The sequence below is a fragment of the Phoxinus phoxinus genome, assembly GCF_949152265.1.
Source record: "Phoxinus phoxinus genome assembly, chromosome: 16".
Classification (NCBI taxonomy): domain Eukaryota; kingdom Metazoa; phylum Chordata; class Actinopteri; order Cypriniformes; family Leuciscidae; genus Phoxinus; species Phoxinus phoxinus.
In genome coordinates, this window is record NC_136891.1 from 15554831 (window position 1) to 15576601 (window position 21771).

The window sequence follows — 21771 nt, forward strand, 5'->3', positions numbered from 1 at the left end:
AAATAATTTTCTATTTTAGTAAATTTACTAAATAGATCTTTCAGAAATCATTATAATATGATGATTTGCTGCTCAAGAAACATTTCTTACGATCATCAATGTTGAAAACAGTTTTTGCTGCTTAACAGGTTTGTGGAAACAATGAAACCATTCAAATATTTGTGGTAAGATTTTAAAAAAAGAGAGAAATTAATACTTTTATTAATCAAGGATGCATTCAATTGATCAAAAATGACAGTGAAGACATAATGTTACAAAATATTTCTACTTAATGGCCCTATTTTAACGATCTGAAACGCAAGTAGCAAACGCGAAACGCAATCAAACGCGAAACGCAAGTAACTTTGTGGGCGTATCTCGGGATAAATGACTCTTGCGCCCGACCCAAATCTAAAATGGGTTGGTCTGAAGTAGCTACATTACTCATAGGTGTGGTTTGGGCGTAACGTGCAATAAACCAATCAGAGCATCATCTCACATTCCCTTTAAGAGCAGGCGCGCTTGTTCCATGGCGGATTGCTATTATAACGGCGGATTTGCCAGGTGCACACCAGGAGCGGTTCACAGCCGAGGAGACCGACGTTCTCGTCAGGGCCGTAAAAGACAGAGAAGTGACATTGGGGATGATGGGAGAAACCCACCCAAATAAGCTTCGGTTAAACAGGCGTATAATAATTTGGGTAAATGTGTAAGGAGATTTATTTTTTTACATCTTCATGGACACAACAATGATTTCCCTCGTGTGCTAACATTTTTCCTTGTAATAATGTATGATTTGCAAAAATGAAAACTGCTGCGTTTGTGTAGATGAGAGAATCAAAGTGCATGCGCCCTTAAAATACCATAAATAACACGCGCAACGCGCCACTGACTTTAAACTAGGTTTTTCCTGGTCAGTGCCGGAATTGTTTTCTGAATCAGCAAAATAGCACCAGGGAACGTTTGCGCCGAAACACGCCGCCTCTTTTCGCTGCACCCTAAATGCAGCCTTGGTGAGCATAAGATACTTTTTTCAAAAACATAAAAAAAACATTTTTTTTTTTTTTTGATTTTAGCAAATTTTTCATTTTTTAATACCCAGTTAAAAAATTATTACGTGTTAAAGGAGAACTCCGGTCAATTTTAACATTGAGCTCAATTTTTAGTCAATTTTTAGTAAACTACAACACGCGTAATGCAGTCAGATTCACCGTGTTCACTCTGAAGGAATCACTCAACATGGCTGGGCACTTGTAATGACACATCAAGGATGAGGATAAAAGCAGGTTTAAAACTTGCCCCATTCAAGTCAATAAGGTGCACATTTTAAAAAGAGGATAACACGGTGTAGGCAACACCGATTTTTGTCGTTGTTCTCTGTATTGAAAGCACTCCAAATTTACAAAAAAATTGAGCTCAATGTTAAAATTGACTGGAGTTCTCCTTTAATAAAACTCAATTATTTGATAAATCTATGAAAAGAACTTACTTAACTAAATAAAAGCATATTCAAAAGCAATTCAGCTACCTAGCAGTGATTTTCTTTATATACACATGAGAACACTGAACAAAACATATAACTAAACTGTTTATTACATAATATCCACAAACAGAAATAGGCAAATAGTAAAACGAACATCCACCAATACAAAACAGATTTGATTAATTATATTCTATCTTCTAAATCAATTGAAAATGTTTTTTTAAAAAGTGATAATGATCTATTAACTATTTATACAAATAGACTATTTATAAAAATAATTTATACGGTCCTCATATTTGATTAGTTAAGTGGATTTCCACTAATGTTGAGTATAAAAGCCTTAAGATATTTCACTGTGTTCATGGTATTCCAGACTGTACGTAGTTGAAGCAGAGCTATTCAAGATTCTTTTGCTACCTGCTGGAATTCCCCTTGTGTCTGTTCTGCATTTCATTGACTTTTGCTTTGTTCTGTGACTACATTACCTTTGCTCTGTTTGTCTGTTTATCAGCTGTTACTGTTCTCATTTCCTAGATGCTTAAATTATGTTATGAATTACTTATTTTGTTTTCCCTTTTTGCACACTTGCACTTGGATTTTCATTTGCATGTTGTACAGAAATACTTAATCAGCTAAACGTATTACTGAATAAAGTCTCTCCATTTGCTTACTTACAAAATGAAATTCAAGTGCAATCATAAACAGTACACCATTTACATTATTGCCCACATATTTCCTGTTTGAGCTCCTTTACATATATGTGGTCCTTTCCATGAACAACCTCCATAATGGCCAACGCCTGCAACACAAACAATTATCACTTAGTACTGGCATTTACAGAGTATACATTTTTGTACTTTTGTCTGTAGTCCTAAAACCTATAAGAGAATTAGAATTTTCTGTAGTTTTAAAAATGTAAGTTAAGGGTCTTAACAAATTGCTACAAAGTACAAGTCAAAAATGTGCCTTATGTATTAAGAAACCTTGTGAATTTTGATTCCCAAAGTCTTAAGAATCAAATAATTAATTGTTTTTAGAATCAACTCATATAGATTGCTGCATCCAGGATAAGCACAAGTGAGTACAAAGTGAGAACCATACCGCTGATCCAAACTGTATGCTAACTCTCAATTGTATTGACGATAGTGGTCCAGACAGAATAATGTTCAGTTCCCATTTAGTCAGTCTCGTTCGATGTTCGTCGATACTGACGTAACGGTGTCTCGCCAATCACCTCCAGGTGGTAAATAAGCAAGCGATATGCATGCCTAGTCACACCCACCCAGACATACGGGTATAAATATGCCCGGAAGTAGACACTTCATTCACATTCAGAGTTGCTTCGGAGCCGAGTGGTTATGACAACAATTGTTCATTCCAATCAGCAAAAGAGCATTTCTTCAGAGAAAGAGCAAACAGCAATTTGAATTGCTAAAAAGGAGTTAATCTCCAAAAACAGCTATTTTAATTGATTTGAAAGCAGTTCGTTTCGGGAGATTTCACTGTTGTCGTAAGTAAAGCAAGCGCACGGAGAACAGCATAAATAGAAATTGGCAATTAGATTACTATTCTCATCATTCAATTTCTTGTCGCTTCACCCTGTGAAGAAAATACCACTGAAAACAATGGGTTCTCCAGTTCTGTCGTGTTCCAAGAACAGACCAAAGTTAAGTTGTTACCCATGCTGGTCCCAGCATACAAAACATACCTTTTGCTGGAGACCGGCAATGCTGGATTTTTCAGCAGGAGTAGCTCTCAAATATTATTCAATTAAAATATGGTGCATCAGGATGCAAAGCACTAGGTTTAACTTCAATGACAATTGATGAGAGCCGATGCTATTTAACAAAACTGATGGAGCTATAATTGGAGCTTCTCCGTTAGCTCTTTTGGCGCTCCAGTCACTGTATGCTTTCACTGTATACACAAGATAACATTCTGCTATATATCTGCTTTTTTTTCCACAAGAGAAAGTCATACAGGTTTGGAATCACGTAAGGGCCAGTCAGTTTTGGAGGAGCTTGTACCTTTTGAAGGGAACTGATGCCTGTGGACTTCCTGTCCAGAACGATGTAGAGTCTGCCCATCTTCATATACATAGATGCAATATTTAGAGAGTGTGCTGGGTAAAGGACACTACAGATAAAATGCAGACAATATAAATGTTAGTATACGCATATCAATGTTTAAACTCAATTTATGCATTATAAACATACATATTTACCTTCACATTTATTATATTTGTGTGTGTGTTCTTACGTGTATGACTTCATGACTTTTTCGCCATAGCGAACTGCTCCATCGTAATTCTCCATGTAGAGACAGATGCCCATGGCCTGGTACATCATATGAAGGATGTAGACATTGGAGTCATCAAACACGGTACTCATCTTATCAATGCTGAGCTCACACATCTCCAACAACTCAGCCGGGCGTGAACGACAGTCAAGATTCAATAAATGTTTGACTTAACCTTTTAAGTTATTTAATGACATTTGACTAAACATAAAAACACTATTCAAAAACAACAACAGTAAGTTGTTCTGGGTGGTTTCTATGACATTGCAAGGCTGATCTAGGTGTCTATGATATTTTAAAGGGCTCATGACAGACCAAATTGTCCTTAATCTTTTGACATATAAGAGGTCTTTGTACCAATTAAACATTCTGTAAGTTTTATAGCTTAAAACATTCTACTCATTATAAAAAAGCATGTTTTAATAAAGCTCAAAAAATGGACCATTTGGATGTTGTGGAATCTGTGTCATCTTCGTCACACGGGCAAATTAATTTGTACATGACTGCCTCCAAAGCAAGACATTGCCAAATAGTTTTACATCATGGGCGCCGGCCACTGGCGTTCAGTCAATGAACAGCTGAATCCTCTCTACGTGAGTTTAACGTTAAAAGCAAAAAAAAAAAAAAACATTAACAGTTTTTTTGCGTCTCTGTACAGGCTTTAGAAGGGCCCAGTGTCAGGAACATGATGGTTTATTTGGCGGTCCAGGTCAAGTCGGGGGATTATATCTCTGTTTGGAGCATTTTAATGCAGATTGTTTTATAAACGAGGCCCAGTGTAATGAAAAGTTATTAGACTAAGACTGATTCTTAGTCAAGACTAACAATCTTGACTAAGATTGTTAGTCAATCTTAACAGTCTTTTTTCTGAAAAGCCTTAAAAAAATCCCTTAAAAATAGTCAGAATGAGGTTTGAAAAAATTACTTTCCTGCATTATTTTTATTTTTTTTAGCAAAAAACTTTAACATAAGTGAACCTTAAGTAACATTAAAATAATAAAATGTCATGATATTTTTTCCTGTTTCATGTTCTGTCCGATAAAAATCTTAAGTTTGTTTACTTGAAAAAGCAACATAATTTGAGACAAAAGTTTAAATAAATGTTTAATTCCCTAATTAAGCACTAGTTAATAGTGATGCTTGACTTAGCAAACATTATTAAATCACAACTTATTTAAAACATACACTGAAAAATAATATTTTGAATAACTGACAGTATTATGAATCAAACAATCAAGTAACACTGTAGTTATGCAAACAATTTGGCACAATATTAGCAAAAGGGTCAAAAAAGGATATTTTTCTCATGTTTGGCCCTGCGGAAGTCTTCCATTGTATTCCGGGCATAACGCACCATATCCCTGGTATCCTTTTGACTGATCTTATCCCTCAGCTTTCGCACCTTCATCTTCACCTTATCCTATACAGACCCACAAGAGCAAAATGATATGATCAACAATATTATATTATAATAATACATTGTAATACCATATAATGTCATTTAGTAAAATCTCTCTCTTGTACATGAGATGGATACAGATTTTAACCTTCAGGTAGATGGTTTAAGAGTCAAACTGTTTCAAACACTTCTAAATCCCAAAAAATCTTTTTAAATGGTAGTTTATAGTTTACATTGTATTGCTTAATTATGTTGTGCTATGAGGTTTATATGTGTTAAAGGGGTGGTTGATTGCGATTTCACTTTTTTCATTTTAAATAGTGTGTAATATTGCTGTTGGTGCATTAACAGTATCTGCAAAGTTGCTGCGCTGAAAGTTCAACATAAGCAGAGATATCGTCTTTTAAAAATCAGGAAGTTTAATGCCTACAAAACCGACTCGAATGGGACTACAACGAGATACTCCCCGGGTTTTATACGTAACTAACCCATACATTTACATCAACCCTCCCTCCGGAATACACAAAAAAAGGGGCATGGCCATATTTCTGCGGCTTTGTGGAAGAGGAAGAGTTATAGTGGAGAGCTGTAGCCATGCCGTCTAAAGTGTGTTATTTTCACGCAGCTGTCAGGTCTTCTGTGTTCGGGCTTCCTACGGACGCTGTAGTTCGTCAACAATGGCTAAAATTTCTGTTTGATTATGTTCCTGAAAATTACAATCGCAATTTAGCTCTCTGTGCTGTGCATTTTACGGAAGACAGCTTCCAGAATCTCCATGAATTCAATGTCGGATTAAACAAGAAACTGTTACTAAAACATGAAGCAGTTCCAACTTTAAAACCAGAGGCAGCAGTTGTTGGGCCACAACCCTGCAAGTAAGACTTAATAATTTTAAATGTATTTGCATGTATAATTTCAGACGTAATGTTTTAGTTTTATCAAGGACGTAAACAAATGCCAGCGCTGGCGTTAGTAGCCACTTAGTTATGCTATTTCGTGTGTCTATGACAAACGTGTACAAACATTTTGGACCTGAATTTGTAATTATGTACTAATTTTGTAAATGTGTTTTCCATGTATACTTTATGACGTAATTTTTCGATTTGATCAAGAACGTAAACCAATGCGAACGCTAGTTTGTTTATAGTAGCCACTAGCCAGTTAGTTCGATGCTATTTTGTGTGTATAAGACACGTGTACCGGTATACAGTTAAAAAAAAATATATGTAATCGCAAAAGCAAACTTCAGCTGTGGTATAACTCAGTCATTTATTCAGTTATATTAAATGTTTAATCAGGAGAAAACCGTATCTCAAAAGCTAACAAGCAGCAGTGGCATTTTCAAGTAACAGCGTATCGAAATTATTATATAATAGAATAGAATAATAATAATAAAAAAATGTACCATTCAGAAACGTTTTGTTAGACCCGTGTTTGGGGAGGTTCTGCTTGACTCTCTTCATTGCCGCTTTCTGGGTCTGATTCTGGCTCAAACTGATACGGCAGTATTGACACCATTATTTAAATTTGACCAGAGCACATGCAACTTTCTCCCGTAAAGGTAATGGGCGTGAAGTTTCCAGACAACGTGCACTACGCAGTTTAGCCAATTACAACACACCGGCCCAACTAACCAATCTGAGCCCATTGCCTGTTTCTGAGGGAGTGGTTTCATAGAATCAGGAAGTCAACCGGTCGTTCAAATGACAGAGGAGAAAGCGGCTTACAATAAAGGTGAAATTTATGAAAAATAAGGCTTAAAAAAAAAAAAAAAAAAACTAAGACATGTTATATTGCACCCCATAACCCCAATCATGCAAAGAAAAAAAGCAGTAAACCACCCCTTTAATTTTGTATAATGTGTAATTGGGTCCAAAACAAATTTCCCTAAACGGGTAAATAAAGTGCATTCCATCCATCCCACTGTACACACCATGGATTTGGTTGTGCACTCTTTGCAGTCACAGCTGAAGTAGTAGACGTCTCGGAGTTTCTCGATCCTGTCCTCTGTAGGGTACAGCAGGTCTATGTAGCTTGTGTATATCTACAAACACAGAGGAAACATACAAAACTCAACGATAAGGATACCTGCAGAGTGTTAGACTTCAGGATCATGACAGATTCTATTTTAACTGCAATCAACTTTGCTGCTGTCTTTTAATTTCGTTTGGTATTTGTTTTATTTTGTGATTAAATTCTTTGAATGTTCACCGGTTTCCGCTTCCTTCTTCCCACAACATCTAACCTCGTTACAGTGTATTTGTCAGGTTTTGTGTCATCTGAGGCCAAAGTTTGATTTTGATATTAGAGAATATGTTTTTGGGTAAAATATTTGAGATTGACATGTGGTTCACTTTAATATTCAGTAACATTATTAATCTGACTGCACTGACACTGTTAGATGAGAACAAAACTGCTGAGCTGAGCTGGATGATGACGCCACTGTTTTCTGCAGAGCTGTTTTATAGCTGATTCGGCTGATGCTTTTGCAACATCGACACTGTCCGTGAAATTAATTAAAACAACATTGACTCAAAGTAAATAACAACAACTTTTGTCGAGCTGCTTTAAAGATGTATTGAACTCATTTCATAATTGATGAACTTTAAACAGAACTAAAACAACACTGAACTGACTTCAGCTGAATAATGACACTATTGTATTTTTCAGAGATGCTTTACAGCAGAATTATTTTTGCATCTAATCATTTTTCTGTTTATCACTGTAAAGCTGCTTTGACACTATCTGTATTGTATAAAGCAATACATAAACAAATGTGACTTGACATTGTATTTTTGTACAAATGTGTGTGTAGTTATGAGTTTGTTTATACAGTAGTTGTGAGAAAATGGTGACTTGTTTCATAAATTGTGTGTTTTAACAATCGTGAAAAACTGTAACTTTACTCCATTGATCTAGGACTAGGTGGTCACCTGTGTAAAAATATTGTATTGAGGGGCTCAAATACAGGTTGATTTTCGATTGACGTCTTTGTTGAAGTTTAATTTTTTGAAGATGTAATATTATTTTATATAGTAGAAGTGTTTGGGAGAGTTTAATGAGCAGTTCTCAACATTATTGACTATATATATATTGATTAATTGAAACAAGTTGTTTCTAGATGTGTTTTAAAAACATTGTTTATTTTGCATCATATTTTTGTCAACAGTATGTTTTAATTGAAATAGACCAATTATCACAATAATGTGACTTTTTGCTTCATCTTTGTAATGGTTGACAATTTAGAGACATTCTTTCAGTAATTGTGTGACTAGATTTAAGGTCCTTGCACACTGAGTCCGAAATTTTCGTATGCGTTTTTTCAAATTTGTGATTCAGTGGCTCTGAATTGTCAAAACACTATTCAAAATGCCTGCTACGTATGCGAAAAACACAGAAAATCGAACCCGATCCAAAAAAATGTATGACGGATGACAGTTTCGGAGGCAGTGTGTAAGCGTGATTGAAATAACATGAGGTCGTATTTATTTTTTCCAGTATTATTTGTCCAGAATTTCAGACTCAGTGTGCAAGGGCCTTCACACTGATAAGATGGCAACGACATACTGACCTCTTGCCCTGGACTGATCTCCTGCACAGCCCGTACTTCAGCGTTGACGCCTTTGTATGTGATTATGACATTGGGACAGCAGCTGTGATTCATGAGCGCAATGCTAAGAGAGGAACAGAAACACAATACAGGAATGTGAGAGACAAAAAGTGGATAAAAGTAGTGTAACAAAGAACCTCAGAGAGCTTAGAGAAGATTGTATGAAGACAGAAATGGGGAAAATGAGAGGTTGTAAAAGAGTCTGACAATGTCCCCAGTCAGACCTTCTGGGATGTATTACTCTAAGTAGACTCTAAAAATGCTGGATTATGTTTTCAACCTAATCGCTGAATTGAGACTGTTGGGTAAGGAAGCTGGATTGATTTGATCCTATTTAGGTTTATAATCACTCATAATCAGTAACCTAACAGTGCTGGGTTGGGAATGCGGACGTGAAAGAGAGCAAGCACATCACGCAAGTTCCAGCGGATCCCTACAACGGGTTCTCAACTCTGGCCCTTGACCTGTCTATAACGTTCTGGTAAAGACCTAGTTTAGTTTGTTCAGGTGTGTTCGATTAGGGTTGGAACTGAACTCTGCATGAGAGTGGACCTTGAGGGCCAAAGTTGAGAACACCTGCTTTACAACTTTGCCTATCCATGTTCCTGGTGCTCATGACAGGAATATGTGGAAAACACGCAACCTTTCAAAGTATAGTCGACACATGTACACTAGAAGGTTTCATCCTTGTCCAGTATCTGCGCTATTTCTCTACAGAACTTCTGAAAATGTCTTTGTACTTGTTTAAACTTGCTCAAATCTCTAAACTCACAAGCGCTTATCAACATGGGTTGTTATTGGATCTCCAGAAGTTTGATGCTATTCTGTCTCAGTGCTGCCAACTTGTAGACAACTAATTAGTGGCAAAAAAAAAAAAATGTTTGCAGGAGCACACAGAATATACAGGCTGCATGCAAACTATGCTGGTAATGATATCTACGTCACACGCACTGTGTGTGAGTAAATATTTAATTTTATAAATCAACTCATTTTAGAACACTACAGTTATTTTTGATTTGTTTGATCTTTCACTCACCTCAACTTCATGAAGCATGGCCACTTCAAATTACATTTCATTAACTGACAGGGAGCCAGTTCTTATTTTGCTCTTTGCAAAAACATAAAGCCTTGTGAGAAGAGCACATTGTCAGAGAGATTGTGTATGTGTTTACTTGTGCTTACTCTGGGAAAATAGCTAAACCCAAGTTTGAGAGCTCCTCGTCCTCCACAGTAAAGCCGTTACAGTGAACCTGTGTGAAGGAGACACAACATATCTTTTACTTTACAGTTTTTCTCAGTCGCTTTGGTGCATTTCTCACATCACTATTTACATTTGCACAACAGTTAATGCAGTTCTCAAAACAATTAGAACAAACTGCAAAACCTAGTTGATAACCTGCAAAAGTGTGTCACTTGCTCAAAATGGATAGCTCATTCCTCAAAAGCAAGTATTCATGTCAATGAAAGTGTCAGTGTCATCAAGATGAAAAGTCTTGACACCATTGCTTATGAACAAGATAGTCAAATGGCTTTGTCATGTTTTCATTATGACAGTTTACTCTGTAAATGTTTTCCAATGCAAAAAAGTCAGATATTGGTGACACTACCTGAAAATGCTCAAGACGGCACTGTAAACTATTTGCACAGCCATTTAAAAAATACAGTAAAGTTACACATTACTGTATTTAGTGAGGTAACTGAGTACAAGACACTGAATGTTTCACATTTTTACTGCATATGCTCTTTGCAATTCTAATTTGTTCACAGCATTGTGCAAAAGAAAATATACACCCTTATTTACAACAAACATAAACTCCCTTTGGGTAGAGCTGTGCACAACTGTAAACAATATTGCAGAACATATTGGAACTGAACATACAACATACACAGTACTGTAATCATTCATGCACATCCAGACGTTCCTCTCTGTCTGGCCACATAATTTCATCTACATCACAGCAAATATCATCTCTTGCAATGCAATCCAAAACAACAACATGCTTGCTCAGATGGTCTCCAGTTAGACCCCTCTCATTCTCAGGGATTATGTCCCTGTAAAGAGTGTCTAACAAAGTCAGCAGATGTTGTGTGTTGTATGGAGCAAGACTGGGGATATGCCATATACACACCTGTTCTCCCGACGAAATGTTTGAATAATTGAATTTACAGTGGTTCTCCAAACATTTGGCTGCACCCTTCGACCAGCCTCAGCCGTTGTGAGGCCGTGATTGACAACATGATCCACAATTGTAGCCCTGATTTTATCAGGGATCCGCCTATGTACTTGGCCTCTTCTTCCCCTTCCCCTTCCCCGTCCTGCACCCTCACCCTCACCCTCACCCCTCTTCCACGAGGCTGGCCTTCCATTTCTGTGTCACATATTGTAGAAATGGTACTATGTCCTGCTTGGTTCATATATGCTTGTAAAGTGGGGGTTCATGGGATTCAGCTCTGAAAGTGATTTTAGAGAAGTGGCTTATCATTTGGTTGCAACTACTGTAGTAATGCTTCACACACCCCTTCGCATCAATGAAAGTTGAGATTCACCTAAGATAAATCGTTCAATTTAGGAGACATTTTCAGGAAAAAAAAAGATTAAATGTTTTTTTGTAAAATTAGCTTGACAGATTTTGACAACTAGTTCAACATTTTTGTATGTAATGACTCAAGCAATGAAAGGAGGACTATTAGTTTTATATGGAATGACTATTCAGCATTCACAAGTATAGTTAATTTTGACTGACATGACATAAGCAAATGATAATGTTATAAAACACCAGAGAGTTGTATGAAAGCAATTGATGCATGTCCAAAAGCATTTGCAATCTGTTGGAAGGAATGAGAAACTGCTACTATGAAGTGCACAAATGACTAAATGTTGTGGAGGTTGAACTAACTGTTGTGCAAATGTAAATAGTGATGTGAGAAATGCACCAAAGCGACTGAGAAAAACTGTAATTGAACAATTTAGGGGTAGATTAATTGACCCTTTGCGGAGACCCCTTTTGGTTACTGTTGCTACATATCTTACAGAATATCCCAATAAATTAATTTAGTCAGATTTTTTTGTAAAAAAAAAAAAAAAATCATAAAGTGCCAATAATATAATAGATTGTTGATAGATAGATAGATAGATAGATAGATAGATAGATAGATAGATAGATAGATAGATAGATAGATAGATAGATAGATAGATAGATCGAACTGGCCTTCCACTATCCAACAATAATTGTAGTTTTTAGATCCTTGCCACAGTTGACTTTGTCTTGCACATTATGGACTACCGTATGTATTATTACATATGTATTAACAATTAAGGCATAATTTCCAATTCACTTTTCAGTAAAACAGTTTAGAGTTATAAATGAATACAGTACCGCACTTCAAGCACTAAAGCAAGGAGCTTATTTTTAGTGCTTATTCTTTGACAGCTCAAAATGCATGGTTCTCTTTTCATTGCCTGAGAGTCCTCACAGACCTCCTGCTCCCAATTTCAAAAACTCATCAAATCTACACAAATCACCAATTTTGGATTAAAAACGTTAATTGTTGCCAAAAGGTTTTCATCTCTTTGGTAGATTATTGGGTCTTTATTGCCCAGTAATTTATTTATTTAGGTATTTTCATTTATTAGCTGGGAAGGACAGAGCAAACAGTCAACTGTCACACTTCTTTTACAGTGAGTTTACCTGTGAGAAAAGTGTGAGCAGGGCCTGATGATCAGGGAAGTCCATGTGTTTGGAGTAGAAGTGATGAAGGCCAGCTATATGTGCTTCAGTCATCTCCCTTTTCTCATTATCCAAATCCTCCATGTCTGTGAGAGGATGAAGATATAACATTATATAGCAGCTGTATACATGCTTAAAGTCAACACAAAAATGGCATGTCAACATTTCTCATTCCACACATATTAATATTGTACATTGGGAGACAATAGAGCTGTGAAATACATAACTATATATTTGAAGAAAGGAAAAAAAATGGCACAACTAAAAAATTTACAAAATCATATATGAGTATGCACTGTCCTTTGGATAATGAGAAAAGGGACAGCAGCCATATCACTCTGTAGCCCAAGACTGGTCGACCACTGAAGCTACTGTAAGCAGGGTTGAGGAACTGGATGGGAGACCTCCTGAGAAAACCAGGTTGCTACTGGAAGAGGTGTTAGTGAGGCCAGCAGGGGGCGCTCACCCTGTGGTCTGTGTGGGTCCTAACGCCCCAGTATAGTGATGGGGACACTATACTGTCAAAGAGCACCGTCCTTCAGATGAGACCATAGACAGTAAAAAAAGATGGGCGACGCCCCTTCGCTCTCTTCCATTGGTGAGAACTGAAGCCGCCACTGTCCTGATTTGGCGCTGACATCTTGGGACTTGAGTCTGCGCTGTAGCGATCTCGGGACCAGACCTGCGCAGTAGTGAGCAGGAAGTAAAGCCGCAAGATCAACGCCTCACACTCACTCTCACAGAATGCACTCTCCCTGCACTTTTCAAGTGGCCTATGTCTGCACCGTTCCTCCGTTCTGCTCCAATTTTGATGTCTGTTGATTGCAGTACGACAAGAGGCTTGTTAAAATAAAGTAATTACTATCTCGTCAGTCCTCCGAAGATCCCGAATAAAAGTTTGTTGGTGCTTCAGTGACTACGCTCAGAGAACCTGTCAATCACAGCTGTCAATCATGACGTTACACCACCGTTTTTATAGTATCACTGTCACGATCCCCACTCAAGGAAACAAGGGTAGATCCAAGTGCAGTAAATGTGTCTTTATTTGAGGGAAATCCGTTACTCACAATCCAGTCCAGGCAGAGGTCATAACCAGGGTAGCAATCAAACAAACAGACAGAAACAAAACAACGGGCAGAAACAGAACTCAGAAGTGGCGTGATAATTACAAGGACTCCGTGACACATACTAAAACAGACAGGGTATATATACACAGGGAATAGACAATGATAATGGGGAAATGGCTGAGTGCAATGATCAGTGATAAGGAACCAGCCGAGTGCAATGAGAAGACAAGGATCGTGGGAAATGTAGTTCAATAGTGTGATGGACACCGTGGGGAAGGAGGACATCTAGTGGTGACCCAAGGAACATAAACCAGACACTGTGACATAACCCCCCCTCTACGGAGCGGCTACCAGACGCTCCAAGACGTGACCAACAAACAAGAGTCCAGGCGGAAGGTGGAAAGGTGGAGGATCAGGGGGTGGGATGGGGGGCCAGGTCCATGGAGGAGAACAGGAGCAAGGGGGAACGGATTAAGCGGCGGCCAGGGCAAAACAGACAGTCCATCGGGCGGCCAGAGCGAAGCAGACAGTCCATCGGGCGGCCAGGGCGAAGCAGACAGTCCATCGGGCGGCCAGGGCGGTGATGACCCCTCGGGCGACGACCAGGATGAAGACGACCCTTTGGATGGCCACGGCGGTGAAGGCTCCTCGGACGGCCACGGCGGAGACGACCAGGGTGAAGACGACCACTCGGGCGGCCACGGCGGAGACGACCAGGGTGAAGACGACCACTCGGGCGGCCATGGCGGTGAAGACCAAGGCGGGACAGGGATCGACTCTGGCTCAGGAACAGTCACAGACACCAGCGGCTCAGGAACTGCAACAGACACCAGCGGCTCAGGAACTGCAACAGACACCACCGGCTCAGGAACTGCAACAGACACCGCCGGCTCAGGAACTGCAACAGACGCCACCGGCTCAGGAACTGCAACAGACGCCACCGGCTCAGGAACTGCAACAGACGCCACCGGCTCAGGAACTGCAACAGACGCCACCGGCTCAGGAACTGCAACAGACGCCACCGGCTCCTCAGGAACAGCAACAGACGCCACCGGCTCCTCAGGAACAGCAACAGACACCACCGGCTCCTCAGGAACAGCAACAGACACCACCGGCTCCTCAGGAACAGCAACAGACACCACCGGCTCCTCAGGAACAGCAACAGACACCACCGGCTCCTCAGGAACAGCAACAGACACCACCGGCTCCTCAGGAACAGCAACAGACACCACCGGCTCCTCAGGAACAGCAACAGACACCACCGGCTCCTCAGGAACAGCAACAGACACCACCGGCTCCTCAGGAACAGCAACAGACACCACCGGTTCAGGAACTGCAACAGACACCACCGACTCAGGAACTGCAACAGACACCACCGGCTCAGGAACAGCCTCTGGCTGGGCGGAACTCAAGTGCTTCCCCCAAGCGTGCAGAACCGCCAATGAGTAAAACCCAAAGACAGCTCTCCTGGCCATGGCAGGACTGATGGTGGGCTGTTCGGGGACGGCCTCCGGGACGACAGCGGGCTGTTCCGGCACGGCAGGCGTGACGCGAAGCTCAGGCTCGGCAGGCGTGACGCGAGAAGTTTCTGGCTGGGCGGAACTCATGTGCTTCCTCTGTGCGTGCAGTACAACCACCACATAAAAAAGGAAGACAGCCCTCCTTGCCGTGGCAGGACTAATGGTGTACAGCCCCGGGGCGACCTCCGGGACGACAGCGGGCTGTTCGGGGACGGCCTCCGGGACGACAGCGGGCTGCTCGGAGGGGACGACCTCCGGGACGACAGCGGGCTGCTCGGAGGGGACGGCCTCCGGGACGACAGCGGGCTGCTCGGAGGGGACGGCCTCAGGGACGACAGCGGGCTGCTCGGAGGGGACGGCCTCCGGGACGACAGCGGGCTGCTCGGAGGGGACGGCCTCCGGGACGACAGCGGGCTGCTCGGAGGGGACGGCCTCCGGGACGACAGTGGGCTGCTCGGAGGGGACGGCCTCCGGGAAGACAGCGGGCTGCTCGGAGGGGACGGCCTCCGGGACGACAGCGGGCTGCTCGGAGGGGACGGCCTCCGAGTCCTTGGGGAGGCTGAAGGTCTTCCTCCTCCTCCGCTGTTTCTGGCGGAAATGTTCAGGCTCTGGACTGGACGGGCACCACGGCGAACAGTTCTCTGGGCTGGGCTGAATCAGCGGCGGATGGAACTCTGGGCTGGACCTTACCAACCCAGGGCCGAAGAGGGGCCAGAGTGGAGAACGGTGTCTTGATTCCTCTCGACCACCTCCACTGCGGCCTCCACGGGTCCCGCGAAATTTGACTAATCGGGTCCCCTCAAAAAACTCTCTTCTCTCCCGCTCAGTGGCTGGGGAAGAGACATTGAAAGACATACCGCTGGATCTAGTGTTGACGGAGTCCTTCTGTCACGATCCCCACTCAAGGAAACAAGGGTAGATCCAAGTGCAGTAAATGTGTCTTTATTTGAGGGAAATCCGTTACTCACAATCCAGTCCAGGCAGAGGTCATAACCAGGGTAGCAATCAAACAAACAGACAGAAACAAAACAACGGGCAGAAACAGAACTCAGAAGTGGCGTGATAATTACAAGGACTCCGTGACACATACTAAAACAGACAGGGTATATATACACAGGGAATAGACAATGATAATGGGGAAATGGCTGAGTGCAATGATCAGTGATAAGGAACCAGCCGAGTGCAATGAGAAGACAAGGATCGTGGGAAATGTAGTTCAATAGTGTGATGGACACCGTGGGGAAGGAGGACATCTAGTGGTGACCCAAGGAACATAAACCAGACACTGTGACAATCACGTAACTTATTTTAAAAACAGAGACTTGAACTTATATCAGCGTGATATAAATGACAGCAAATGACAGAAACCACCTTTGAAAAAAAGATATTTGAAGTGTAATTTAATTGTTTAGTTGGTCTCACGTCCCGTTGAATAACATGGGGAGGTGGGGTTTATTACCTATACTAGGACCAGCCACCGGGGGGCGATAGAGACGTTTTGGCTTCACTTTTCAGGGCTTGTACGGCATACTTGGATGAGATGTTAAACCAAGGTCCTGACTCTCAGTGGTCATTAAAAGTCCCAGGATGTCCCTCGAAAAAGAGTAGGGGTTTAACCCCGGCATCCTGGCCAAATTTGCCCCTTGGCCACTGTCCATTATGGACTCCTAATCAACCCCAAATACAGATGTGTGTAAGCTGGTGTGTGGTGGGTGTTCTGCTGCAATATGGCTGCTGTCGCATCATCCAGGTGGATGCTGCACATTGGTGGTGTTTAAGGATTCCCCCTTCCATATGTGAAGCACTTTTAGTACCCAAAAAAGCGCTATATAAATGTAACAAATTATTATTATTATTAAAAACTGCTTAATGAAAACTGTCTAACCTAAAACAGAGATATTCATATTCACATATTATATTTTTAGATATAAATATTCACCTTATTTACTCTGAAACACTACAATATAAACAGACTCAGTTTTTGTTGGCTCAAATATTGTTTAACCAGTTGCTCGCATACTGAAAAAAATGTAGTCAGAACTAAAAAAGTCTATCAAAAAAGTATCTTTAATTATACTTTTTGCCTGTGAAAAAGGTGGGCAAAGTATATTAAAAACAGATAAAAAATTGTTTTACTTCCAACACCACAGCAGGGGTGCCACTCATATGTATTGTGTGACAACAATATAGCATACTACGATACAATATAGCAAAACATTCATAATGCCTATGCACAGTATTCAGTAAGTTAGTAATCCATTTCGAACCTAGCCTCTCTGTCAGATGTGTCTAATGTTTTTCTGGTACTTACGGGCTTCCATATCCTTCAATAAGAGTAGTTTTTCTGATGGGCTTCTCTCTTTCTGGTCTCTCTGCATCAGTAAAATACACGTCAAAAACTCATTGATTCTGTATCTATAAGAGGAGTAAGACAATCTTGCTTGTATCTAACCAGCCTGGAGATGATTCTGGCCACCAGTCGCACCGTCTCCGAGGGGCACCAGCTCTCTCCAAACGTGCACATGGCATTACACTCCAGCTTGTGCATGGGCCAGTTCTTCTTCTGTCAAATATACACAAAACTGACACATGAAACACTCTCTCACGCAAACACACACGAAACACTGCATGAATGTCTATAGTGCTGGGGTGTCCAAACTTGAATATCAGGATGTGTTTATAAATATTCTGTTTATTTTTATTTAATGAAATAATTAAAGTAATATTAAATAAATGCATAAACTAAATAATATAAATAATATGAATGAACTAATTAAAAGGATTTGTGTGAACAATCACAAACAGTAGCTTGGTTCAAATCCAAATTACAAATTGGTGTGATTGTGGCAAACAACTGTATAAATAAAATTCAGAGTCAGAGGAGATGCTATATTTAAATACTAATGTGTTTCAGGGAGAAAAAGGACAACATTGTTAAAACTATCCCAAATTCACATGCGAAAACAACTAAAAATGCTGAGTTATCCAGGCCAGTAGTTGGCGATGTCACTTTGTAAAGAAACACTATGCGTCTATAGACTGAACATAAAATGCACGCGCATGACATCACAGTTTTCACGTTTTTGTGGTTTACACACAGACGATAGCGTTATAGTTTTCAAACACTTTGAATCTCGTTTTCAAAAGTTTGTGTTTTCAGGGGCCCCAAAATGCTGTTGCTGTATAAATGAATGGCCAAAAAACAAAACAAGTTTTTCATGTGAACGGCCCTTTTGAAAACTATATCGTCTCCATGTAAACTACAATAGCGTGAATTTGTGTTAATGGTGACGTCATGCGCATGCGTATTACGTATTCAGTCTATAGGCACAGTGTTTCTTTACAAAGTGACATCGCCAACTACTGCCCTGACATGAATAATACAGCGTTTTTAGTCCTATTTGCCGGTTCCGTGTGAATGGGATCGTCTTGACAACGTTGTCATCTGTATGTCATCTATTTTTAGTACAACGTTGTTGTGTAAACGTAAACTTAAATCGTACTCGCACACTCATGTTAGCATTTTTTTGGGGGGAATCCATAAAAAAAAGACAAACAATAATAAACTTTCAAGTAGGGAACATTCATACGAGTTGGGCTTAAGATTCATCGTTACAACAGAGTATATGTGCTAGCTACATTAATCCTTTAATGTAAAACTCTTAGATTATGTATTTAAAGAAACAGACAAAGTCCATCCCCACTAGTTCTGCTGCGGTGAAGGAATTTCCCTTGCGGTAATTTTGAGTGACTCAATAGCGCCATATGCGGTATTATTGGCATTTATTTATTTATTTTGATTTATTTGTTGCTATATAAATAAGTGTTACGATGTGGTCAGCATGCACAACAACGAGGACATTTTCAGTAACCAATATTGTAACCGAAAAATTGAAAGGCAGTCACTCAGTGCGCAGTTATTTCGGCAACGGACTGTCGTTCATTCAACGAACACGTACAAAAACTCTGAATCATTAAAAGATAGATGTAATGAAAGGTGTTAATTATTTTTAACTTTGAGCTCCACTTTTCAAGGCTCAGCTGACCAGCAATGCATCGAATGGGTAACGCTGAAGCTTCACTTAATAGAGACCAATGGCATTGATTCAATGCGTGATTCTCTGATTTTTTTCCCGCGGCTTCCTTGCGCTGAGGAATGCTGACCAGCGCTGTCGCCATTCATGGTAAATACCCTTAAACGTTAAAAGGATGATGCAACAAATATTTCGCTTTCCTTGGACACGGCAACCAACGAATATGACTTGACTTGACCTTCAAAGACAGACGCAGGTAAAGCCCTGTACAAATGACCATGATAAACAGTCTTGTTATCATTATTAACTTATTTAACATTCAATATACATGCACAAAGTATGAAAAAAGAAAGCACGCGAATATCGCGGTTACATTCGTCTGCGGTTGGTTTGTCAGTAGGGCGGTATATTGCGGTTATTGCGACAGCCCTAATCCCCACTGGCTCAGTATACTCACTGATGTAAATATGATCCGACATCTGAAATAAAAAGTAAATCATACATGTATTCCATTCTTGCCATGTAAGGACTTCGGATCTCAAAAGAACATCTTTATTAAACCATAATACATAATTTAAGTGTTTATATTAGGCTACTTTTTTCAAGTATTTTTTTCTAAAAAAATGTATGTGATACTGCTTTCAGATACCGGTTTACTTCATGTATGCGTTTCCTCCATTATTTGTATTTGATACTTTGCCTAATTTGTTTCTTTGTGTATATATATGTGTATGGCTGTGTACGTGTGTGTATTTTGTGTGTGTTTTACCTGACAGTTCACATTGCAGTAGAATGCTTTTTTGCACTTTCCACATTTTGCAAGACCTTTTTTCCTGTACATGATAAATACAAAAATAAAAAACCACCAATGATCAATAAAACTCTCAATGATAAAAATGTGTGTGTGTGTGTGCATGTGTGTAAGAACAAGTCATAATTTCATACAGCAATGAGTGTTTCATGTGAAAACACAGTCATTACTATATGAATATGTAACTTGTTCATTTACACACATTCATTCACTCTGTCTTCAAAGTCCCCTCTGTAACTACGATTCATTTAGAACTGATAGAAGAACACGGTAGAGAACAGCCATTAGACTGAAGCAGCTGTCAGAATGAGTCTGCTACTTTTAACAGGCACTGTCACTTACACCCACTGATGCTGCCCAGAGCAAATGTCCTAAGGTTTGACCAGCTGCTTTTAGATGTTGGGTTGTATTTTTAGATGTGTCCTTTTGGAGCTTATCTAGACTGTTTGTGAATCAAAATGGCTAATTTATCGGGACTATAGTAATGTATTTTATATCTCAAACAACTTGTAAAGTTGCATGCATGCATAGCCTATTTCACACTAAGAAAAAGAGGCAGATAAGATTGAATTATTCATCTCTCTCTCTCTCTCTCTCTCTCTCTCTCTCGTTTTATGTTGTTACTTATGCTGTTAAATCCTGTCATTCATTCAGCTTTACCAGAATGTTCATTCATGTGGTGGTAACAAAGGAGTGCATGCCAATGAAAGTTTTTTTAGCTGTATAGATCAGACATTAATTTATTAGAAAACATTGATCATAAACGTATCATAAAAGCAACAAGAAGTATACAATGTAAATAAATAAAATGAAATAAAATAAAGCACCAACATATCATGACAATTAAAACTCCGTGAGGTCAGACCTTGTAAAGCACTGTTCACAGATGAGTCCTCTCTCTTTGACTGACAGCACGTATGAATAAGCAGGACAGGAGAACAGCAGTTCACCGACTCCATAAGCTCTGCTCACCCGCAGTCCTCTGCCCTTCCCCGGGCTGGCGAACTGCTCAATGCCCGCGATGCCCTCCGACTTCATCGTGACACGGAAATCTGGTAGCCTGCGCCGGTTGTCCGAGTTTTAATATTTCTGAGAGATTTTCGTTTTCATTGGGCGGAGCATATATGAATATTTATGAGTTTTCCCAGACATGCACGTGTATTTTAGTCCACGCTTCTCGAATCACAGCTCGCCCTCTGGACCTTTGAGTGAAAAGCATTAGGTTAAGGGTCTGTCTGCGTTCTGCTGTACTACAAACCACGCCCCTGCGAATCACACCTACTAGTTACGCCTCCCGCGAAGAAACAAGCGTGGATGTTTTTGACTAAAACAATCTTTTGAAGTAAATTCATTTTTATTTATATAATAAATTGAATGTTTGTAAGAAGCTTATATTGCTTTCGAATCTTCCCAGCAAACACATTTACGTTGTGGCAACGTCTCTGGCACGTTGCATTACTATGGAAAGCCAAATGGTTCATAATTCGCGTGCTTTTGACCGCCGTATTAATATTAAAACGCCGTCTTCATAACGCCGCCAGACGTTAATAAGCGGCGTCAGGATAAAACATAAGGGAGCAAATAAATAAATAAAAATAACATTGTTATTTGGCTACTTTCCCAACATTTGAGTCATTATTCTTAAAATGTAAATTTTGTGTGCATAAGCTGTAAGTTTATTGGGCTGGATGAGACTCCCGGCCTGAGATTGTTTCCTAGACCGGCATTAAGTAGGCTAATTCGTGTATATTTCTAAATATTTTTGTCTTAAGAGAGCAAAATGTCGGCTACAGTTCTGTGGATGTTTTGGCCAGCAGGGTTAACTAAAACTATTAAAAACTT

The 21771-nt window shown here is 40.0% G+C and overlaps 1 protein-coding gene across 1 annotated transcript; it reads right to left on the bottom strand.

Moving 5' to 3' along the window:
- Positions 1–1867: 1867 nt before the first annotated feature.
- Positions 1868–21321, bottom strand: smyd2b (SET and MYND domain containing 2b). Its single transcript, XM_079639279.1, has 12 exons — positions 20795–21321; positions 19888–19951; positions 17537–17647; positions 17396–17456; positions 12459–12583; positions 9952–10019; positions 8731–8833; positions 7093–7203; positions 5060–5180; positions 3722–3896; positions 3490–3598; positions 1868–2261 (listed from the first exon to the last, which is right to left on the bottom strand). The coding sequence occupies exons 1-12, from the start codon at positions 20965–20967 to the stop codon at positions 2181–2183; spliced, it is 1302 nt and encodes a 433-aa protein (XP_079495405.1). The 5' UTR covers positions 20968–21321; the 3' UTR covers positions 1868–2180.
- Positions 21322–21771: the final 450 nt, after the last annotated feature.

Bases quoted from the DNA above. Each gene is read 5' to 3' on its own strand.
- smyd2b (XM_079639279.1), bottom strand. From the start codon at position 20,967: ATGAAGTCGGAGGGCATCGCGGGCATTGAGCAGTTCGCCAGCCCGGGG. The intron at 19,952-20,794 runs GTCTGACCTCAC...TATCATGTACAG, and splicing joins TGTGAACAGTGCTTTACAAG to GAAAAAAGGTCTTGCAAAAT. The intron at 17,457-17,536 runs GTTAGATACAAG...TTACTGATGCAG, and splicing joins CCAGAATCATCTCCAGGCTG to AGAGACCAGAAAGAGAGAAG.